The 20,359-nt window shown below is 49.5% G+C and overlaps 1 protein-coding gene across 1 annotated transcript in view; it reads left to right on the top strand.

Annotated features, from left to right (window-relative positions):
• Positions 1-20,359, top strand: part of Col22a1 (collagen, type XXII, alpha 1) — a 155,337-nt gene that overhangs the window by 87,197 nt on the left and 47,781 nt on the right. Inside the window, exons 27-31 of the mRNA XM_013025135.1 lie at positions 2,549-2,593; positions 2,836-2,865; positions 3,139-3,192; positions 5,745-5,798; positions 16,102-16,155. Of these exons, the coding sequence (XP_012880589.1) occupies positions 2,549-2,593; positions 2,836-2,865; positions 3,139-3,192; positions 5,745-5,798; positions 16,102-16,155 (237 nt within the window). The remainder of the gene's footprint in view (positions 1-2,548; positions 2,594-2,835; positions 2,866-3,138; positions 3,193-5,744; positions 5,799-16,101; positions 16,156-20,359) is intronic.

Raw genomic sequence — 20,359 nt, 5'->3', positions numbered from 1 at the left:
GGCGTGAGCCACCTGGGCCCAGTGGGAATCAAGTCTTTATGTCACATTAGGGATTTTACTAGCTCAACTCTGTGGTTGTATTAGCCATCCATTTCTATGTAACCAGTGATCCTAAACCGTAGTCGCTCCACACAACGAGTGTTTGTCATCTCACAGTTTTAGAGGACGGGGTCTAGGAGACATGACTGGACTGTCTGGGCTCAGGAACTCGCCTGGGGCTGCTCAGTCCACAGAGCTGGCTTTCAAGGACCTCCTGTTCCCTCCTTGCTAGAAGCCCCACTCCTTCCATGGCGTCCCCACCAGGCTGCTCACACTGGACATTGTTCCACCCAGTGCCTGAGCAAAGGGGGAGGGAAAACCCGGGATGGCAGGTGCAGCCATGTTTATGACACAATCACGGGAAGCCTGCCATGTGGAGAAATGCCAGAAAGGCCGCCCGGAGACACCTGGCGTGGCCAAGACTCCTCACGAACTGAAATGTTTCTAGAAAAAGACTTGACTCTCTCGAATACAATTTTTTTTACCTTGGTCCCTAAATATCTCTGTGCCTCAGAGTGTCCTTGTCCCTGAGATGAGAAGGTCACGCCCTAGAGAAAAAGGTGGATTCATAGCAACTTCTTGGAGAAAGTTCTCATGCAGCTATAGGTGATGTGTGCACAGCGGTTATGGGAAAATGCCAGGATCTTATCTTTCCTTAGCGATAATTTAACATATCCCAACTGTGAGTGATTCAAACATGTGTCAAGTGCCTTTATAGTTATTATGGAAAACTAACTTTTGTTAGTAACGATGACAATATTCAAAATATAAAGAGTGAATGTGTTAGTGATGCAATGCATAAATGTGTAAATGAAAGTGTTAGGGGCTCTTTTTACCAGGTCTCAGCCATCTGATCTTACCAAAAATTACTGTGGCTTGTAGAAGCCACTATCCTCAGAGCCTGGGCATTGTCCCTGAGTTTTTTTGCTCAAGGCTAGCATTCTACCACTTGAGCCACAGCTCTACTTCTGGCTTTTTGATGGTTATTTAGAGATTAAAAAATTCACAGATCTCCCTTCCTGGGCTGGCTTCAAACCATGATCCTCAGATCTCAGCCTCCTGACAAGGGAGGATTACAGGGGTGAGCCACCAGAGCCCAGTGGGAATGAAGTTTTTGTGTCACTTTATGGGAAGAGGCAAGTGCTTTGGCAGGAAACGCCGATGTCCTTGAGCGAGGATCAGGGTGTGTGACTGTCGTGTGTACACATCACAGAAGTGCCGGGTCATGGTATAGAATGGCTTCAAATACACGGTGTGGGCATGCACATGGGTGGGTGTGCCCCGTGTGTGGGTCCATGTGTGTTCACCTGTGTGGGCAGTAGTAATACCAAGAGGAAGAAAACCCCAATAAACCACATTTGTGAGGCAGAAAGCTCAGTAATCACATAGGAAAGACCAAAAAGGAGGTACGTGGGGAAGCTGCACCCACACACTTTGACATCACAAGATGGGCAGAGGAGATTTTAGGGATTCTCTTGGTGCTACACCAAAGGAGGTGAGTTTCCCCTGCCTGGAGCAGGCGTGGGAGACAGTGGACGTGGGAAGGAGAGGAATGTGTGCATAGGCCTGGTGTCAGAAGGAGGGTCTGAAGTGAGAGCAGCCAAGGGGGATGGGACCCTGTCCACCTAACATTTCCCAGAATGCAGCACAGGATGGCAGACGTGCCCTCAGTCACTTGTGTTTATTTTTTGATCTTAGGATACAGAGATGTTTTCATGTGTTTTTGGTATCTTATTTCTTCATTTGATCATTTTTGACCTCTTCTCGTGACCCCTGAGCCGAGTCGAGGGTAAAGGAGAACAGTGTTTCAAGGTTGTATGTAAGGACAGAGATACAAGCACTCTCCTTGCTTAAGTTAGATACCAGAGTGAGGTCAACGTGTGATAGAGGGATTTGAATTTGCACAGTTAAGTCTCCATGCAGAACACAACATTGTTCAGACCTTGGGAAATACAGTATGGCCAAGCCATGGCCATGATAGCCCAGGGGACTATACACCAAGGGGACAGATGTGTGGTGTCTTTTCTATAGCACAAGTAAGATGGCTGGACAGCATTGCAGTCATTTGCTTAGTCCTTCCATAGATATTAGTTGAGTGCTGGTTGTATGAACTTAGCACAATGGTCATGTTACCAGTTATAGCTCACGATTCCTTTTGTGCCTGCTCCCTGCCGGTGCCCACTGAGTGGTAGACCGAGGGCTGTTCTCAAAGCAGCATGCATTTGCACAAATCTCAGGAAAGGTCCATTCATAGACCCCCAGCCAGAGGCAGGCCCTGAGCTGAATGTACACAAAGAGAAAACTCAGAAAGCTGAGTCTGATGCAGAGGTAAGAACCAGATGCAGAAGCTTCCAGAATACTGCCGTGGTAGAATAAGTCCGGGCGTGAGAGACTGACACTGCTGAGGGCATTCCAAGGAAGTCCTCTGGGATTAGAAGAGTAGGCAGGTCCCGGGGGCTTGGCGGTGGCAGCGTGTAACTGAGTGAAAGTGCTCGCTGTTTCTCCACAGGGTGAAGCTGGACCTACATGCCCTCCTGGTGTGCCAGGCTCTGTGGTGAGTCACCAGCGGCGGAAGGGTCTTTACCTCAAAGCATAAAGACAGTGACAGGCGTGAGACAGAAGGCTTTCAACACACACACACACACACACACATACACACAAATGGGATCAAATCAGATACAAGCCCGGAACTGCCCAATCACAGCATGGCATGTGAATGCCCTGGATGGGCTGGAGTGAGTGTGGCTGCTGCCGAGACAGGGCCAGCCCCTTCGCTAACACCTGTTTGTCTCACAGATGCAGAGAGAGGGCCCGAAGGGAGAGCAGGTAAGCGGACGCAGAGCCTCCCATTGTGGGGATTTCAGTTGTGGAAGTGGGAGGGCCACAGACAAGGAGTCAGGATCCACGGAGCCTTGGGCAGGGATGGACCCTGTTGGCTCCCTGCCAGGAAGGCAGGTGCCTTACCGATGCTACTGAGTGCCTATTAGGGATGAGGGCCACGAACTACTGTCAGGGGGTGGTGGTCCCGGTGTTGGTCTGGGTCAGGTGGAGGGCGATGGGAAGGGTCATGGAGAATGCATGTGCTGCTTGTGTTTCTAGGGGGCTCCAGGACCAAGAGGTCACCAGGGCCCGCCTGGACCACCAGGGGCACCGGTAAGCCATCCCTCTCCCGCTCAGGGTGGGCTTAGAATTTCCCCAGGCCTGAGAAATAATTGTGCTTCCCACTGATGTGTGTAGCTCAGAAACCTGGACATGACCCTGAAATCAGCCACCCAGGAAACCAGACCTGAGTGTCCCAGAACTCACTTCACCTAGTGCATAAGGGTCTATATACTACAGGATTATGAAAAGGACCCCTAAACACCAGGACAGCCAATCTGCCAGCCCGCAGAGCTGTCCGTGGTCCTGAAGATACCCTCCAGGCCAGGTGCTCCTGATAGAGTGAGGGTTAGTAAAATACGTGGTACTAAACGGTACTAACCTAAATACATGGTTGGTGAAATTCCCTTGGGCAGAGTTCAGAAAGCCACCAGCCTAGCTTTGTTCAAAGGAGGACAATAGTGAAAGATCAGAGACAGGAAGATCCTTCAAGACAGGACCAACTTCGTTACATTCAGTGTTTCTTGCAAAACCAGAGCATAAGATATGCGTGTAATGGGATGGCCCTCAACTGGGCACTTAAGAGGAGAGCACTAATGTGGGTCTGATTGAAGTGTGAGCTTATAAAGATCAGTGTGGCTCTGGGAAGCACCAGGGATGAAGAGCCAAAGCAGCATTTGGCTTTCTGTCCATGCTTACCCACAAAGTAGATTTATGTCTTTGGTGACATTCTGTAATGTCTCTAATCCTCACTTGAGTCATTCAAAATTGGGAAGTCATCTTGATCGTCTCACCTAACCATGCTACAAAAGTTAAATGAACTAATATACAAAGCAGGGGCTTACGAAGGCTTATTAAGACCAGCTTCGATGTCAGTGGTTGTTTCTACGTGTTTTGAGTCCCCAAGGCCCCTGGATCAGGGTGCATGGAGCAATTGCTTCCTAAATATTCATCCAACTGAACTGAAATGAGAAGATGGCTTCAGTGACTTCTGTCGAGTATGAAAAGTTTTAAGTTTGTGTTCAGCAAACCCAGAGAGAGGAAAAATATATCCTATTCTCTAAGTGGAAACTGTGTACAGCATTCTGCATCCAAATGCCGACCACTTTTACCCTTTCTCCACAATGAAATAGGCCCTGGTAGTTTTACCAATGTCTGGTTGAGTGTAAGACAAGTCCAACTGAGCAAATCGATGCCATCCATTTCTTGCTGCTTAATCCAGACTGACTCTGCTATGGTCTTCTCTCCCTATATGCCCTGAGTCTAGCAGAGCTGTCCTTACAAGGGAGGGGTAAGCACACATTTAATTCTTGCAGTCTGTGCATTGCTGAGTTCATTTACAAAGCAGTATTAAAGAAGTCATATCTAAATACAGCTTGGTCACCAATTATTTATGGAACATTTGTCAGTAGGAGCAGTTAGGATGATAATGCTATTTATTTCAGATGAGGAAGTTGAAATGTAGAGAGGACTATGATTTACTCAGAAGCAGTGATGGAGCCAGAGCTTGAGTCAGGGTTCTTGGCTGTCCACTTGGCTTCTCTGTAGGTTCTAGAAGCTCTCAGTGAAGACATCCATGCGGTACTGGGTCATGATATTAGCGCCCACACTTCTTGTGGTTTTCTCAAGTGCTTTGGGAAACCTATTCATTCTTCTCATTGTTGAAGTTCAACAATGACAAATGACTAAACTGACAGAACCAGAGGCCTTGTTGGACAATGCCAAGTGACGTTCGCAGCAGGTCCAAGAAAGGGTGAGGGCGTGGGATATGAGTGAGGATTGTGTCGAACCTCACTTCCACCCCCAGTAAAGCTCCTTACCTAGGCAAGAGTGCATTTCTTTCCTACACATTTTCATTTCCTTGTCCCTTGCACAGCATTGTTGCCTGAGAGTTGGGAGACCGAGGCTAGTTCTTTTGTTTTATTTATTATTATTATTTTATCAGTTGTGGGGGTTGAACTCTGGGCCTGGGTATTCTCCCTCAGCTCTTTAGCTCAAGGTGAGTGCTCTACCACTTGAGCCAGAGTGCCACTTCTGGTTTTCTGGTGGTTTATTGGAGATAAAAGTCTCATGGCCGTTCCTGCCCAGGCTGGCTTTGAACCATGATCCTCAGATCTCAGCCTCCTGATAGGTGTGAGCCACCGGTGCCTGGCTTTTTATTTTATTTTTAAATTATAGTTTACTGCCGTTAAGTAGTTGTACAAAGTAGTTATCTTTCAACAAAGGTGAAGCTAGTTCTTTCTGAGCCAGCAAGCTGTAAGGAAAAAGGCCTTGGGCTTAGAACCTAATGCTTGTGCTATAGTTTAGTTCTTCTGTGTGTGCTTTATAGAGTCCATTAAAATAAGCCATCGACTCCTTACTGTGCTTATCAGTAAAGTTCACATGGCGTTGCTTACATCTTCCTTGTTAACCATACTAATTGGGCCAAAGAGATCTCCATATTTTTTAAGTGAATTGGAAATAATGTGTTGTTCATTCTCTCCTGACCTTACAATTTCATATTAGGAGGCAAGATTTCCCCATCCACCAAGAGGAATAACCTGTGCTTTTAAACCCTGCATTTACTACTTGCCCTCTCTCTCTTCTTATTTTTTCCCTTCCTAAAGGGTCTGCTTGGTCCAGAAGGCAAAGATGGAGCCCCTGGCTTACAAGGTCTCCGAGTAAGTAAACTGTCTTCCCTTTCCAATGCCCAGCATACGCACACTGGATTACAGTTTATAAGGACAGGAGCCAGCTTCAGGCACCTGGCATTAATACTGCAATCAGAAGAAGGGTAGACTCAGCTCGCTTTTCTGTGAAGCTCCCATGTAATATGCCCTGGTTCAGGTTTGGCAGCATGGAGATGAGTTTGTGACTCGGGTATGCAGTAATGCACATCCTTGTGTGATCAAAGTGCCTGATAGAGGGCGGCCCAGTGCTGGAGAGGGCACTGCACACCAGAGGCCCAGCCTGGAGGTCATCGGAGCCTCATGAAGGAGGTGAGATTTGGACTAAGCTTTAAGAAAAGCCTAAGGGAAAATAGGAACAAAGAGGGAGCTTCTAACATGTTACACTGCTTAACCCAGGTATCCATATTATCATTGAATATCATGTTCCGTGTGGCATTTAATTTAATCTTTTGATTTAATTAAGCATCTGTCTTATGTAAATTGGACATCCTTGATGTGTTTTAACATCGCCAGTATGCCTGGCTCTTCCTACAGGTTTAAGCAGAAGAACTGCAGAAACATAACCAGGGTGAGATTCCCTCCTGTGCATCCACAGCAAATGGGGCTGGACCCAGGTCCAGTGCCGGGTCCTGTTAGCATGAAGCTAACAATATGGTATCTGACACAGAGTGAGGGTGTCACAGACTTGTTGTGCTCTGAGGCGCAGGCCCTCCTTCCTGCTGTATGGAGCAAGCTGTACCCAAGGCACTGGCATCCTGCCCTGGGGCTTGGGGTGGCCGCTCGGGACCAGGGGGCTTCCTGTCCCCCCTAGAGGGCGTTGTCTGCAGGGCAAAGGAACACTGACTGCCCGGAGGATGCAGGATGCCCTGGCGTCTGGCAGAAGCATCCCCATTCATTCAGAAGACCCTCTAACTCAGTTGGGCAGTGGCATTGGGAATCAGCTGTGGATTGATAATCAGACAGAATCAGGCCGCTCTATCCTCCTTGCTAGAATCAGGTTGCTTTTCTTCTCACAAACTCCAATCTGTCCTTCCTCACCAGTAAGATTTAACTCTTCGATTTCCAAACAACTCTGCCGTGAATTTTCAAGATTCTAGGACTTGTTTAGAAGGCCTGTGATGGTGATATGGTGGAGATCTGTAGGTGAGAGATAAGGGAGTGAGTTCTTCCAATTATAATACCTTGGAAACACCACTCCTCATTCAGCACACCCAGCCTGAGCCTCAGTTTCCCTGTCTGTCAAATGAGGAAGTCAGTTGGCTGGTTGCTCTCTCCTCTGTACAGTGGAAGGATCCTGGGTGTGAGGTCCTGACTCACTTCCCAGCAGCTGCGGGATGCTGGCAAGTCGCTTGACCTCTCCTGGCCTTCATCTTGTTATAGGGAGGAAGGCGTCACTGTGGGGAAGCTGCTAGGAGGAAGGGCGCTCAGGGTGGCAGCAGGCTATGCCGGCCGTTAAGGCTCTCCCTCTCTCTGCATGCGCGCACACGCCCTTCAGGGACAACCGCATGCTGTGATTAGTGTTTATGTGGACCTATCTCTAGTCTACACTTGGACAGCTACAAGTGCTATTTTATAACAGCTTGTCAGAGCTTGCCTCTCAGGCCTGCACTTCCTCATTGTGTGTGATTTTCTGGAATCTTCTGAGGTTTATGTTTCCATGGATGACGGCTGCCATCTCCAGAAGCACCTGTTACCTCTAAATGAAAAGCCAACCACAGATGCAATAGGGACTAGGCCTGGCCAAGCTTAACATGGGTCAGGGGCTTTGGGAATTGGGCAGATGCACATGTTCTGTATACTGGATGAAAAGCACGAAGCTGTGTCTTCCTGTTCAGGCTCTGGCAGTCAGTACTGCACTGGGAACACTCAGCCAATCCCGATTTATATTCGTTTTGCCTATCTCTTTGCCTCTGTTGTTGGGAATCTCCCTACCCTTCCCCATCCCTGCCTCTTCTCTTGTGCCTTCCTTCTGGAGGATCAAGTATTTCTTCAGTGTTAACTGGATCCAGCTATTGTCTGAGTTCAGTTAGAAAGGCAATCCAGTCCCTCAAGGCAGGATTAGAGAGTCTTAAAGACAAGCATGTAAGTCGGTGATGCAGGAATGCCTGGTCCATTGATGAGTTCATGAATGGACTCTCAGGACTCTCACGCTGAGGGCTGGGGGACAGACGCACCAGGCAGAGGGAGATGTTGGAGATATGCTCCGGGACTAGAGCTGGAGCTGCGTTGGCATGTTAGGACCAGAGACCAGCGTGGCTAGAGCTGGCCAGGAGTCAGGCAGCAAGGGGTGGAGTCTGAGGAATTAGGAGCCATTTGTGTCGGGCCATGTGAACTTATTCTATCTGAAGGCTTTATATAGACTATTCTTTATAAAGGCTGGGAGGGAATTGGAGGGGGCTGCTGTATGCTTTTAATGTGTTTTATTATAATAAAAATGCAACAGTAGAACACAGTCCCATATATCCCATATCCACTTTCCATGTCATTGAAAAACATGCTTTATTTGTACCCAAAGCCATGTCTCCCACCAGTATAAGTACTGACAGTGATGGCTAATGTCACATCATTTTGTTTTCTGAGTATTTCAGTACATCATCTCCAAAAGCTAAAGGATTCAAGAGAAACACAACTGTCATACCATTGTCCCACCTAAACCTGTGCGTGCCATTTGAAGTTTCACCAAATTTTGATCTTTGGGTTCATCACCAAATATTGATCTTTGGGTTCAGTGGGTTCCACATCTCTTCTGTTTCTGGCTGCGATTTGCTTGCTGCAGATATCTGAATACCGCAGAGGTAGCCTGGAGTGCGTTCGGGGCACATCCATTTGGTGGCTGGGCTGAGGATAGGTTACAGAGTAGAGGGAGACCAGCCTGGAGCTGCAAGGTGATGACATCATCAAGGTGGAGTCTCCCGTCAAGAGCAGGAGCTAGACGGTGCAGAGGGCTTTGAGTGACCATCACAGTCCATGTGACAGGTGGCAGGGATGAGAGGGGACAAGAAAAAGACAGAAGTCAAGTCCTGAAAGATCCAGCACCTAGCAGCGTGGAGCACAGATTGCAAGGTGGGCGATGAAGGTGGCGATTCAGGGCAGAGTGGAAGTACTGAGGCGCTCCCCCCTTGTTCAGCTTCCTCTCCTGGATTGCACATGGCGACATAGATGTCTTTGGGTCCTCTGTGAGTCCTGGGTGACTCCCTGGTTCAACCCCATCCTGTGGCCTTGCTTGTTCCGTGTTTGCAGCAATGGGAAGAGAGTTGAAAGCTCATTGTGATGTCGGGAGGCCGGGAGCTAGCGGCTTGCTGCGCCCCCATGCACCGCTGAGTCAGGGAAACCTGAGACAGAACTGACAGCTCTGTTTCCCTCACCACCACCTGTCACTTCCTCCTCATCAGTTTGAATAGAAACATCACTCAGCAGAGCCCTTGAGCGTCAAGACAAACAGCCAGGCCACACAGAGGAAGAGAGGGCACCAGCAAGATGCAGAAACCTGTGGATGGAGATGCAGAGCTAAAACACGGGATAGGAGGAAGAGTCTGGGCCCTCTGTTTTAGAGATTAGTGCCAGACAGACTGCACGATTCTTTGCAAGGTAAACCCATTCGTTTTGGACCAAGCCAGTACTTTTTCCGCAATGACACCAGTGAGAGGGGAGAGTTGAGAGCCGATGGCACACTGCGGCCGCCTGCCGGGATCGCAGCAGGATCAGAGACACTTTGCCTTAACGTCCTCCTGCTGGTCTGTCCTAGGCAGTCAGAAGCAAGCAGGAAGCCTGGCAGTTAGCTGACATGAGCCCGGTTACCCCTGAGTCTGGAACATTCCAGCAGAAGAGCCAGCCTAGGCCAAGGCCACACTAGCATTTGGACATGCCAGAGTTCCAGGAAACTGACGTCCCCCCAGAGTTTTCCCATTCTCATTGCTCAGCCCCACACAGCGGTCCTGTTCTCGTGTCTATCTTCAAACGCTGCAGAGAACTTACTCAATATATTCTCATTTAGAATTCATTCATTTTTCTCCATTAGAATGTAATACTGTGAGAGCTGGGATTTTTTTTCCTTCTCTGTTTTTATATTCACAGTTCCAAGAATACCTTGCACTCAGAAAACATACACTCTGTATATACACATAAATTACTTAGATACAGCTGGGCACCGCTGGCTCACGCCTGTAATCCTAATGACTCAGGAGGCTGAGGTCTGAGGATCGCAGTTTGAAGCCAAGTCCATGAGACTCTAATCTCCAGTTAACCAGCAAAAAGCAGAAGTGGAGCAGTGGCTCTAGTGGCAGAGCACCAGCCCTGGTTGGAAAAAACTAAAGGATAGTGCCTAGGCCTTGATTTCAAGCTCCAGCGCCATGTCATATTTAAACACATGTTTAAAGATGCATGTAATATTTAAACATATAAGATGAACATACATGTATGATGACATTAGTCATTGCTTGCCTGCCTTCTCTTGAATAAGCCATGTGTAAGAACAAAGGAGCGTCTAAGAACGAAGCAGCACAGTGTGGATTCAGGTCTGTGGGCACAGACACACATCTCAGAGAGGACAAGGGCTGTGGTCAGAGATGGTGCCTGGTCACCTGGCTTCTGACCTTGAGCAGGGAAAATATCCAGTGTCAGAGTAGAAAAAGGGTGGCCATGCCTTGCTCTGGTATTGAATCTTGGAGGGGATAACCCGGCATCTTTGTTCCTCTTTGGAAAGGAATGCTCAAGAAAATCTCATGTAGCCAGGCACTTCAGTATCATATAAAATGTGGAATGCCTGAGCTCTAGAAACATCACAGTAGAAGAGGGCTCTAAAACTCACTGAGAAATGTTATGTTCAGAAAGACAAAAAAGGCTTCTTCGAGGATGCAAGGTTTTTGTCTTTGCTGTTTGCACACGTTCAAAGCAATCTCGGATTTCTTTGATTATTTTCTTAACATTGTCTGGTTTCTATTCACTCATAGATTAAAATCTGAAGCATTGATCCTGTCGGATAGGGTATGATCACTGTATTTCTTACTACAGATGTGCCAGTGGCATTAAGAACACATTTTCAAACCAGAATTGATCTATGCCCACGTAGAGGTAAAATAAGGAAGAAATAACCGTGCTATCATTGGAAGGCAGTCACCTAACTAGGTGATTTTTTTGCGTTCGTGTTTCTTACCTAGCTCTTGGATAGCACCATGATGTATGGTAGTTTCAGCCTCATTTTATTGTTGAGGAAACGCACAAATCAGAGTTCCCAGTGTCACCCAGACTCTTAGGTGAAGCAGTGTGGGAATTCAGGTCTGCCTGGCTCCAAACCTTCCACCGTCTATGCTTTGGGATTGGTGCATGTGTCTCTGTATTGCTGTATACAGCAAGTTCTAGAACTTGCTGTTGGTACCTTGCAGAGTTTTGGGGCCTTTCTGACTGTGTCTACCCCGTGTGTTGTGTGGAACACAGGTCACTTTAGACTCTGGTTGTTTCCCTTGGATCTGATCATCTCCTGACTGCCAGACACAGCCAGGCTTGCCATCTCTAACTCCTGGCAGATTTGCAGGGGTCATATTTGTTTTAGTCTTCTACTTCTAGAGCTTTTCTTCTGGCTCCACCAGTTGGTAGCAATGCTGTTTAGATCACAGTCTACTGTGCGATCCATTCCAGGGTATTAAGTCAGGACTCCCTTGATTTCCCTCGAACACCTGGTTCCAGCTCCACCTAGTGGAAAAATCATCACATATGACATTCGGAAGCCTGGAGAAGAGGAACTAAGCAAAAGACCATGGGATATGTATTCGAATGATTGGCTCAAGAAACCCTGCCATCTGTTAATGGCCCTGACAGTGGCCATGTGAGCTCACCCTGGCTGTGAAGATATTGCAGCTCTGAGCTTCCGGGATCCCCTTCCCCTTCCCCTTCCAAGGCTAGACAGGCAGCCTTGGAATAGTAGCCACGCAGGGGATCCGGGCACCGAGACTGGCTTGAAGAACATCCGCCCTTAGGAATAAATTACAGGCACTTTAAATGTCTGGGTAGCAATTTAAAATAGAAGAAAAATGACGGCACACAGCCCTGCTGTTATTGAAAGAGCTCTGTAGTGCACAGAACTGGTCCTGGCTGGCCCTTCCCCGATCCCACCATCAGTTATACTTGGGAAATGGAGAAATTATGCAGCTGCTGCTCCATCGAAAGGTACTCGGTATGCACTGCTGAAATACTGTCGGCGCTGCCTCTACACACCTCTGCCACCATCATTACCCCCTCTTCACCAGCACCCCCTACCACCACACCACTGCCAATGTACCACCACCACCAGCACCCCATTACCACCACACCACTGCCAATCTTCCACTACCACCATCACCAGCACCCCACTACCAACACACCACTGCCAATGTACCACCACCACCATCACGACTGTCACCATAATTACCACCACCATCAGTCACCACCATGACAATCACCTATACCCCAACCACTACTGCTGCCAGGAGCAGTACCCACCACCTCTACCAGTGCTATAATAATCACTATCACCATAACCATCCTCACCACCACGGCCATCATCAATACCACCACTACCACCACCATCGCCATCACAGGATCATTGCTAGAACCATCATCATCACCACCCCCCTATCAATAGCACCATTACCTTCACCACCACCACCATCACCACCGTCCACCTGGGTGTTACCAAGGGCTCTGTTTCTCAAATATATTTTGTTGCCACTTTTTGCCTATTATTTCTGTCAATGTTGGGGCCTTCGTGGTAGAAACGGTTCTGATGTGAGCTGTGACTGGCAGGCTGGGGTAGGGAGGTGGTGTTACAAGTAGACATAGCCTCGTGGGCCATGTCTCAAGAGGCCAGAAGTCTTAAGAGGTGTTTTGGCTGGGTGAAGAGGCTGTCTTGGCTTTTGCTCAGAAGATGGGAGTAGTATGCTGGATAAAGTGTAGAGAAGATGATCAGAACCACAGGGCCTGGCTGTATCTCCAAAGGAAACTGTTGGGGATTTACCTTTGGATGATGAGAAGGCCCTGAATGCTTTTGAGTAGGAGTGACGCTTTCACACCTTAGGGAAGGTGACAGAGGCTGACAGGAGAGTCACAGAGGAGTGGGCGGGCTCCTGTGATTGAGAAAGAGGCACAGACGGCTCAGGTGCTGGGGTATAGAAGGTACGCACGCAGGGACTGGAGCTGGTGTTTTTCTGGGTGACGTTCCTTCCTGGGTGATCCGGAAGCACTCTACCTTTTTGAGGAGAGAAGCTGCCTCATACCATTGCTTCGACCCCAGATTTCTGGCTTTAGCCTCTTGCTACCATCTTGGGCTGTTTGCTTCTTTTAGTTGATTTCTTTGCATTGCTTTCTCACCCTCTCCCTTGTCCCAGCCCGTGGACCCGTTCCTTCAGACGTGTTTATTGGATGGCCAGCACCTCCCAACTCCAGGCCTGTTACAGCTTTCATTCACTTCCTCATCTTTAGAGTCAGCCTGTCATTCTGTGAGCATTAGTAACATACGATCTCGCCCTGCAAAAGATTCAGAGAGCTGCTGAGACCCCACTGCCTCCCGCACGGGGGTGATTACCCCAATGGAGAGGCAGACCCTGCCCCTTTCCTCGTGTTCTCCTATGGGCCTCTCACTAGTCACCAAATCAACAGCCGGGGCCTTCGTAGATCTTCACTTCAGTCACTCGGTGTCCTAGCCCTCGTTTTAACCTTGCATAGAGGCATGTTGCTGGCTTGTTTTCTGAAATCTGATGATCATTTAGTGGATTCCACTCACCCTGAGGGAGAAAATGGTTTATTCATCTTGGAAGGGGTGTCTACCTACCATTCCTTCAGGAAGATGAGCTGTGGCTCTGGGCTCTCTGGGCCATGTTTGCATACATCAGAGCTCAGTCGGAGGGAGGCTGAGACCAAGGCCTCGAAGGCATGGCTGGCTTCTGAAGGTATCTGTGACCATAACTTAACAGGTGTCATTCTAGCTTGGGCCTTGCTCACCGCAGGCTGAAATGCTTCAGAGTCAGGGGCGGGGCTTAGAGCCTAGTGCTTCTGAGTCAGGCAGACTCGTCTACTGTCTGCAAGAGCATTGATCACCATGCTGCGTCTTCTTCCCCTTCCTAACTTCACTCACCTCCTACCTCTATGGCTATTCTCCTTGCCATGGATACTTTGATCTCCAAGCCACAGTCTGTTCTACCATTCCAGCCCACCAATGTGTATCAGCCATATCACAGGGACTGTCATGGGCCCAGGCTGCAGCATCAAACAAAGCCAGGGCCAGCCCCTGCTGGCAGGTGCCTTGCTTCCCGGTAGTGTCTGTGAGGCAGTCAGTAAATAGACATGAATATCCACATTGAGTCTGTGGTGACACAGACTAAGAAGGTTCGGCTGGTGAAGGGGTGGCATGTGTGGATGAGACAGGATAGCAGCTATTGTGATGAGAGGGCATTTGGGCAGCGACCAACCCCAAAGAATCGCAGAATCCATTCCTACCAAGCTCGTGGGAACCAACATTCCAGGTGGAAAGAAAAGTCGATGGAAGGCCCTTGAGGCTGGGACTATTTGCCCAAGGTAGAGGAAGGAGGCCAGTACTTGGAGGTGGGGAAAGTGTCAGGACGTGAGAAGAGGGAGTAGCAGAAATGGTTCCTGTTGGGCCAGCTGGGGGCCATTGATGGTTAACTCTGAGTGAGCTGGAAAAGCCCTGCAGTGTCTGTGGCGGAAGAGATACAAATGCACTGGTGTTTTAATAAAACCACCCTGGCCAAGGATGATGGGGACCTGAGGAGCCACCTGAGGGTCCAGGACCAGCCGGTAGGGGATTGGCTCAGCAACGTTGTGCTGAACAGTGAGGTGTGTTTTTGGCCAGCTTTGCTCCTTCCTCCTTGATGCCTCTGGTGCCAGTATACAGTGGTGATGTTCAAATACTGGACCAGGAGAGAGGAAGGGAGGAAGGGAGGGAGGGAGGGAGGGAGGAAGGGAGGGAGGGAGGGAGGGAGGAAAAGAAGGAAGGAAAAGAAGGAAGGAAGGAAGGGAGAGATAGAGGAGGGGAAGAAGGAAGAAGGAAAGGATCAGAAGGAAAATCATGGGGCTGGGTTGGGCTCAGTTCAGGGAAAGACAGTAGCCTAATATGTGTGAATGATGTGGGGTTCAGGACCAGTGGGGACAAGTAGGGGTTGCCAAGGTGCAGGAAGGAGAGGGCCCCATTTGCTGAATGAGAGCCAACGTCAAGTTTCTGTAACCTCAGGGGCAAGTGCAGAGTTCTGTGGGAGCTATGGTAAGAGGAAACACAGGATTCGGGCCACACAGACAGGGGTGGCTTCCTAACCCTAGCACTTCCCTGCCCTGTAATGCCTGCCAACGGGCCTTTGAACTCCAGCTACCCAAGATAGGAAGGACCAGGGAGAAAGTTTGCCATAAAACTCACGAAATGCGAGCCTTATTCAAAGTCGTCTTTCTTTAAGTTTCTGGACGAGCTGCTTTTATTTAACCAGGAAAGCTTCCAAGAAAACAAGAAGTCCCTCCTCCCTCAGTTGGATAAACCTGCCATATGATAGTGCGGTTACCTCATCGTATGGATAAATACAAGAGTATACGTCTCCTCCCGCCTCCCATTTAGAGATGGGTGCTGAGAACCAAGGAGGGCAGTGGCCCATGATTGCACCCGGGACGGCGGGGGGGGGGGGGGGCTGGTGGGGGAGGGATGCATCACAGTGTGGATTCTAAATGCAGAAGGGAGGAAGTGACTGTGGGTTCCTGCGTGGGGGAGACGTCTAAATGCCCCTCTCTCATCCTTGTCCTGAGCATTATTTGGCTGGGCAAGGCAGTTAGGGAAATCACGCATGTCAAAGGCATTCCTTAAGGTCGGTCATAGTTAAGCAGCAGCATTTATTAACAGGTGGGTCTGCGTACTGCAGTTTGTGACGATGAAACGTGGGAGAGGGGAGGAGAGGGAGGAGGGGAGAGAGGGGGAGGGGAGGTACGCTTCTGACTTGCACTGCAATATCTCTGAAGGGTCAAGAGTGTCTGGCGGGTCAGGACGGGGACTAGAACGAGAAGATGTCACTCAGTGCACCTCTCTGTGCCTTTGTGCTACTTCAACTAGTAAAGTCACAGAGCTGGGGTGCAAAACCACTTCCTGACAGGGAAGCCCACACCCTTCTCCTGACCCCCACGGCGCTGCTCTTTCGGAAGATCTGGGAGTGACGATCCTGGGCCCAGGGCCTTGCAGCCGCAAAGACCGGGGTTTCCATACCATGCGTTATTAAATGGACTCAGCAGTGCCTGCCTGCCTGTTCATTTTGGCTTCTTCTTCTGCTCTCAGGGGAAGAAAGGTGACGTGGGACCGCCGGGGACCCCAGGAGCATCGGGGCTACAGGTAACTACTGTCCTCCGATCCCCACAGCAGCACTGCTTTTTCTGATCGAGCCATTTCCCAGGTAGCAGTGCTCAAGCAGAAGCTGGCCCAGGGAGCCCGATCACTGTGTCACTTACAGCACATTCTTCCTGTGCCCTCAGAATCGATTCGGCGATTGCAGACGCTCTGCAGGTGGAACTAGGTGTAATAAGGAACAATTGTTTGCTCCTCTATTAATGACGATTAGGCTAATTGGTTATTTATGCATCATCAGTGTGACAGCTGATCACATTTGATAGCTATTCAGACACTAGAGGGAATGAAATTGTTGCTCTATTAATAATAATTGGATCGATTGGTTAATATGTAGAAGCATGACTTAATTGTTTTTATTATGACCAATGAAAACTAGTCATCTATTTTGTTAACATTGGGAATCTGCTGGTTAATTTGCCACTCTCATTAATAATTGGATGAATTGGTTATTGGGAGGTTTTTTAATCAATGATTAAAAGAGAAGAAAGAAGTAAGTTTGGTGAAGTCTCCCGGTGTTTGGGGCTAGCTTACACAGCCGCTTCCATCCACACACATTAGGTGTAGTTGGGAGTTTAAGGGTTGGATGCCCCCAGGTCCTGAGATAATTCAAGGCTGCTCCAGATTGGACCCAGCTCCACCAAACCTAAAGCCCTATTTATTTTCCAGATAAATCCCTACCTGTGTGTCTCTTGGCCCAAAGAAAATGAGCCTTGCCTGACCCACCTTGGGAAGCTTCTGTGGTTGTTACCCTTGGCTCCACTTCTTTCTGGGAACTAACCCTGAGAAGAAATAATGTGGAGAACTGTTGTAGGTTTTTTTTAAAGATTTTTTTTTAATTTGTCTAAAGGAAAGTGGAAGAAAGGAAAGGGATGTTCTCACCCTTGGAATACCCACGTGCCACGTAGGTAGCTATGGATAAATGTAGAAAAGTAGTTCAACCTGGCCATGCTATGATTTGCACTTAGAACGTTTACTTGTGACTCCATCCGCTCTTCTGGTTGGGGTTGTTCAACTTGACTGCAGAGGAAAGGGGCAGAAATGGGGATTGTCGCAAAGCAGAAAGCCAAGGAGGTTGGTCCACTCAAACCTACAGGGAGGGTGGGCCTCTCAAGCCGAACAGAGCTTTACCCGCAAGGTCTCCATGACCATGAAAGATGCTCTAGCGCCACATCTGTCCTCCCCAAAGCTGAGATTATGTCTAATCTCCATAAGGGAGGGCGATCTCATCCTAGAGCCCGACCATAACCTTGGTCTAAGCAGTACCCTGAGGACATTCCCACAGCCTAGTACTCAGTCTCCCCCCCCCACCCCCGTCTCTCTCTCTCTCTTTCCACTGCCCATCTCTTTCTTTTTTGCCATCACTCTGTGCAGAGCTGAGGTTGAGTGTGTTACTGGTCAGGGTCGTGCTGAGAGTTCACTAGGGCCAAGGGCAGGTGCAGCATCTGCCGTCTGCGCCACCTGTGTCACAGCCCTGTGCTGCTGCTGCTCCAGTCAGCATCTGTCACCGCCACTTCCCTGGTCTCCATCTTCTGGTGGACATTCCAGGGCCTACTGGGAACTTGAAAACTAAATCTGTAGATCATAAACATGTCAGCCCCATTTTGTCTAGAGATGTGCTATGTGTAGATTGCAAAGCCAGCCTTCCTTCCCCTAGAAAGAATTGCCAAATTCTCTCTATATATAATATGTGTGTATATATATATATATTATATATATATATATATATATATATATATATATATATATATATTTTGGGGTTGTGGGGCTTGAACTCTGGGCCTGGGCGCTCTCCCTCAGCTTTTCAGTTCAAGGCGAGTGCTCTACCACTTGAGCCACAGCTCCACTTCTGGTTTTCTGGTGGTTAATTAGAGGTAAGAGTCTCATGGACTTTCCTGCCTGGGCTGGCTTTGAACTGCAATCCTCAGATCTCAGCCTCCTGAGTAGCTAGGATTACAAGCGTGAGCCCCTAACACCCGGCCCACACTATATTTTTAATGGAAAGATGATGCCTAAAAATCTAGATTCCCAGGTCATCGGAAGGGGTAGCAGTTTTCCTGTGTACAGGCCAGAGACTGACTGGACTGGGACGTCTGGATCCCGTGTCCTGCTCCGGCATGCCGGCCCTGTCCTCCTGGAAATCATGTCCTCCCATCCCTGCCTGCCTTGCTCATCCCATGCTTGCCTCACTAACGGGTACTGGAGCTGAAGAACCCTCTTGTCTTGTCCTATTCCCCGTGGCCTGTGGAGGGTTTGGTCAGTGGTAAGTGCAGTCCATCAGGGAAAGGAGAACAGAGCAAGACTCCTTCCTGTGAGTCACCCAGGATCGAGTGAGGAAGACAGCTCAGCCAAAGGAGCCTCTCATTCCCTCTGCTCATTTGGATAATTGGCTGCCCACTGCCCACTGCCCCAAACTGAGAACAACTGAATTCTCTCGAGTAAAAACCACGTCCATGTGCTCAGTGCAGACCACTGGCCCCCTTGCTCCCCCCCCCCCACGGCTGGCAGTGGAGATTCTCCTGGATCTGAGCACTGTTTAGCTGGGCCAAAAGCTCAGCGGAGCCAGGGATCCCACCCTTGTCTGACCTCCATTGGCGTGGCCAGGGTGGGGCTCATCATTCATCCCAGGGCTCTGGGCAAAGGTACTCCATCCCACGGACTCAGCTGTCCCCTCCTCTCGGGCTGCCCGGTACTGTCCAAGAACCCGGACCTTGGGTGGACATGACCGAGAGCGATTGTTCTCTTAGGGTCTGTGTGATCTTGAGAGTTAACTCGTGTTCTCCTCTCGGAGACCCTGATCCCCCAGCTTTGATGTCGTATTAATCATTCAGGTTGATTCAAGAATATTTATGGAGGGTCTCTCCAGACTGGATGCCTGGACAGGCAGAACAAAGACCCAGAGGGAGCCATGGCCAGTGGGCCTGAGCCCGTGGCGCTGTGGTATCATCGTGCTGTCTTTCTGGATGTCCACAGCGTGTAGGGTGCCCCACCCCATAGACCACGGAGCTGGGCCTCAGGAACTTTCCCTATGGGACAGAAGTAGCAGGTGCAGCTTTGATTTTCCCCTTGAGGGTTGGGCTCCAGTGCACCCCGAGCTGGTGGCCCTCACGGTGCACTGGACAGAGACAGGTACTAGCGGGGACCCCAGTGGGTGACTTGCGCACAGACACAGAGAGGAGACCGCAGGGTGCTGTGAGTAAAGGCGTCCTGGAATCCTGGGCAGAGCATGTGCTCCGTGACTTGGTTTCTCCTTTGTTGATGGGTGCATGGCTGTCTCCTGGCTGTCTCCCATGTGGATGCTAAGGAGCTGGCTCCTCTAGGGGGAGTCTGCAAGAGAGCTGAGGTCCCAGCTGCACCCGGTGCCCAACAGCAGAGCCGTCCAGAGGCAAGGAGGCTGCTCTGCAGCTTATCTCTGCCTCCCCGCATTGCTCTGCCTTCAGAAGATAGCCTGTGGCCATGAGCACAGGCCTGCAGGGGGTGCCGAGGCTGCCTCCTGCTGCTGCCTCCTCTCTCCTGTCCCCCCTCCCCCCTCTCCCCATCCTTCCCCCCTCCCCCCCTCCCCGCTCCCCACCTGGACTTCCAAGATGCTGTCTGTAAATTGGAAAAGGAGCTCGAGGCAAATCACCACCCCCTTTGAAATTGGGCACCTCCTGGGAGATGCTTCCAGATTTCCCAACAGCTGCTTCCAGCTGCTTCTAGTTGCTTTTAGCTGCTTCTAGCTGCCTCTCTCTCTAAATGCTTACTGCAGTTGTTGGGCTTAATTAGAGTTTTGCTGTGGGTGCTGTGCTTATAGCAAGGAGCACACAGGGCCTTCTTAACCCCTCCTGTGAGCATGGCAGGAAGGCAGGCACCGGCGTCTCACAGGGAGGCTCTCAGCTCTTCATAGAGCCCAGAGTTCCAGTCGCACTTCATATGTAGAGAATCCTCGTTAATCAGGAGATCTGGAGGATTCAAGTTAGCCTTGGCCAAAACATAGAACATCTGTGAGATTCTGTCTCCAAACGATGAGTCAAAGCAGGCCGGAAGGCTTGGCTCAGATGGTAGACCAGCGATTTGTATAAGCAACCTGAGCAAATGGGAGGAGAGGCCAGCAGGGAAAGGCAGGAAGAACCAGTTCAAACCCCAGTGGGGCTGGGAAAAAATAAAACCACGAAAAACAGAAATGGTGGGATGGGCCTGCAGGAAAAAGCCA

Source organism: Dipodomys ordii, unplaced genomic scaffold (genome assembly GCF_000151885.1).
Source record: "Dipodomys ordii isolate 6190 unplaced genomic scaffold, Dord_2.0 Scaffold82, whole genome shotgun sequence".
Taxonomy (NCBI): Eukaryota; Metazoa; Chordata; class Mammalia; order Rodentia; family Heteromyidae; genus Dipodomys; species Dipodomys ordii.
This window is presented reverse-complemented; position numbering and strand designations above follow the sequence as displayed.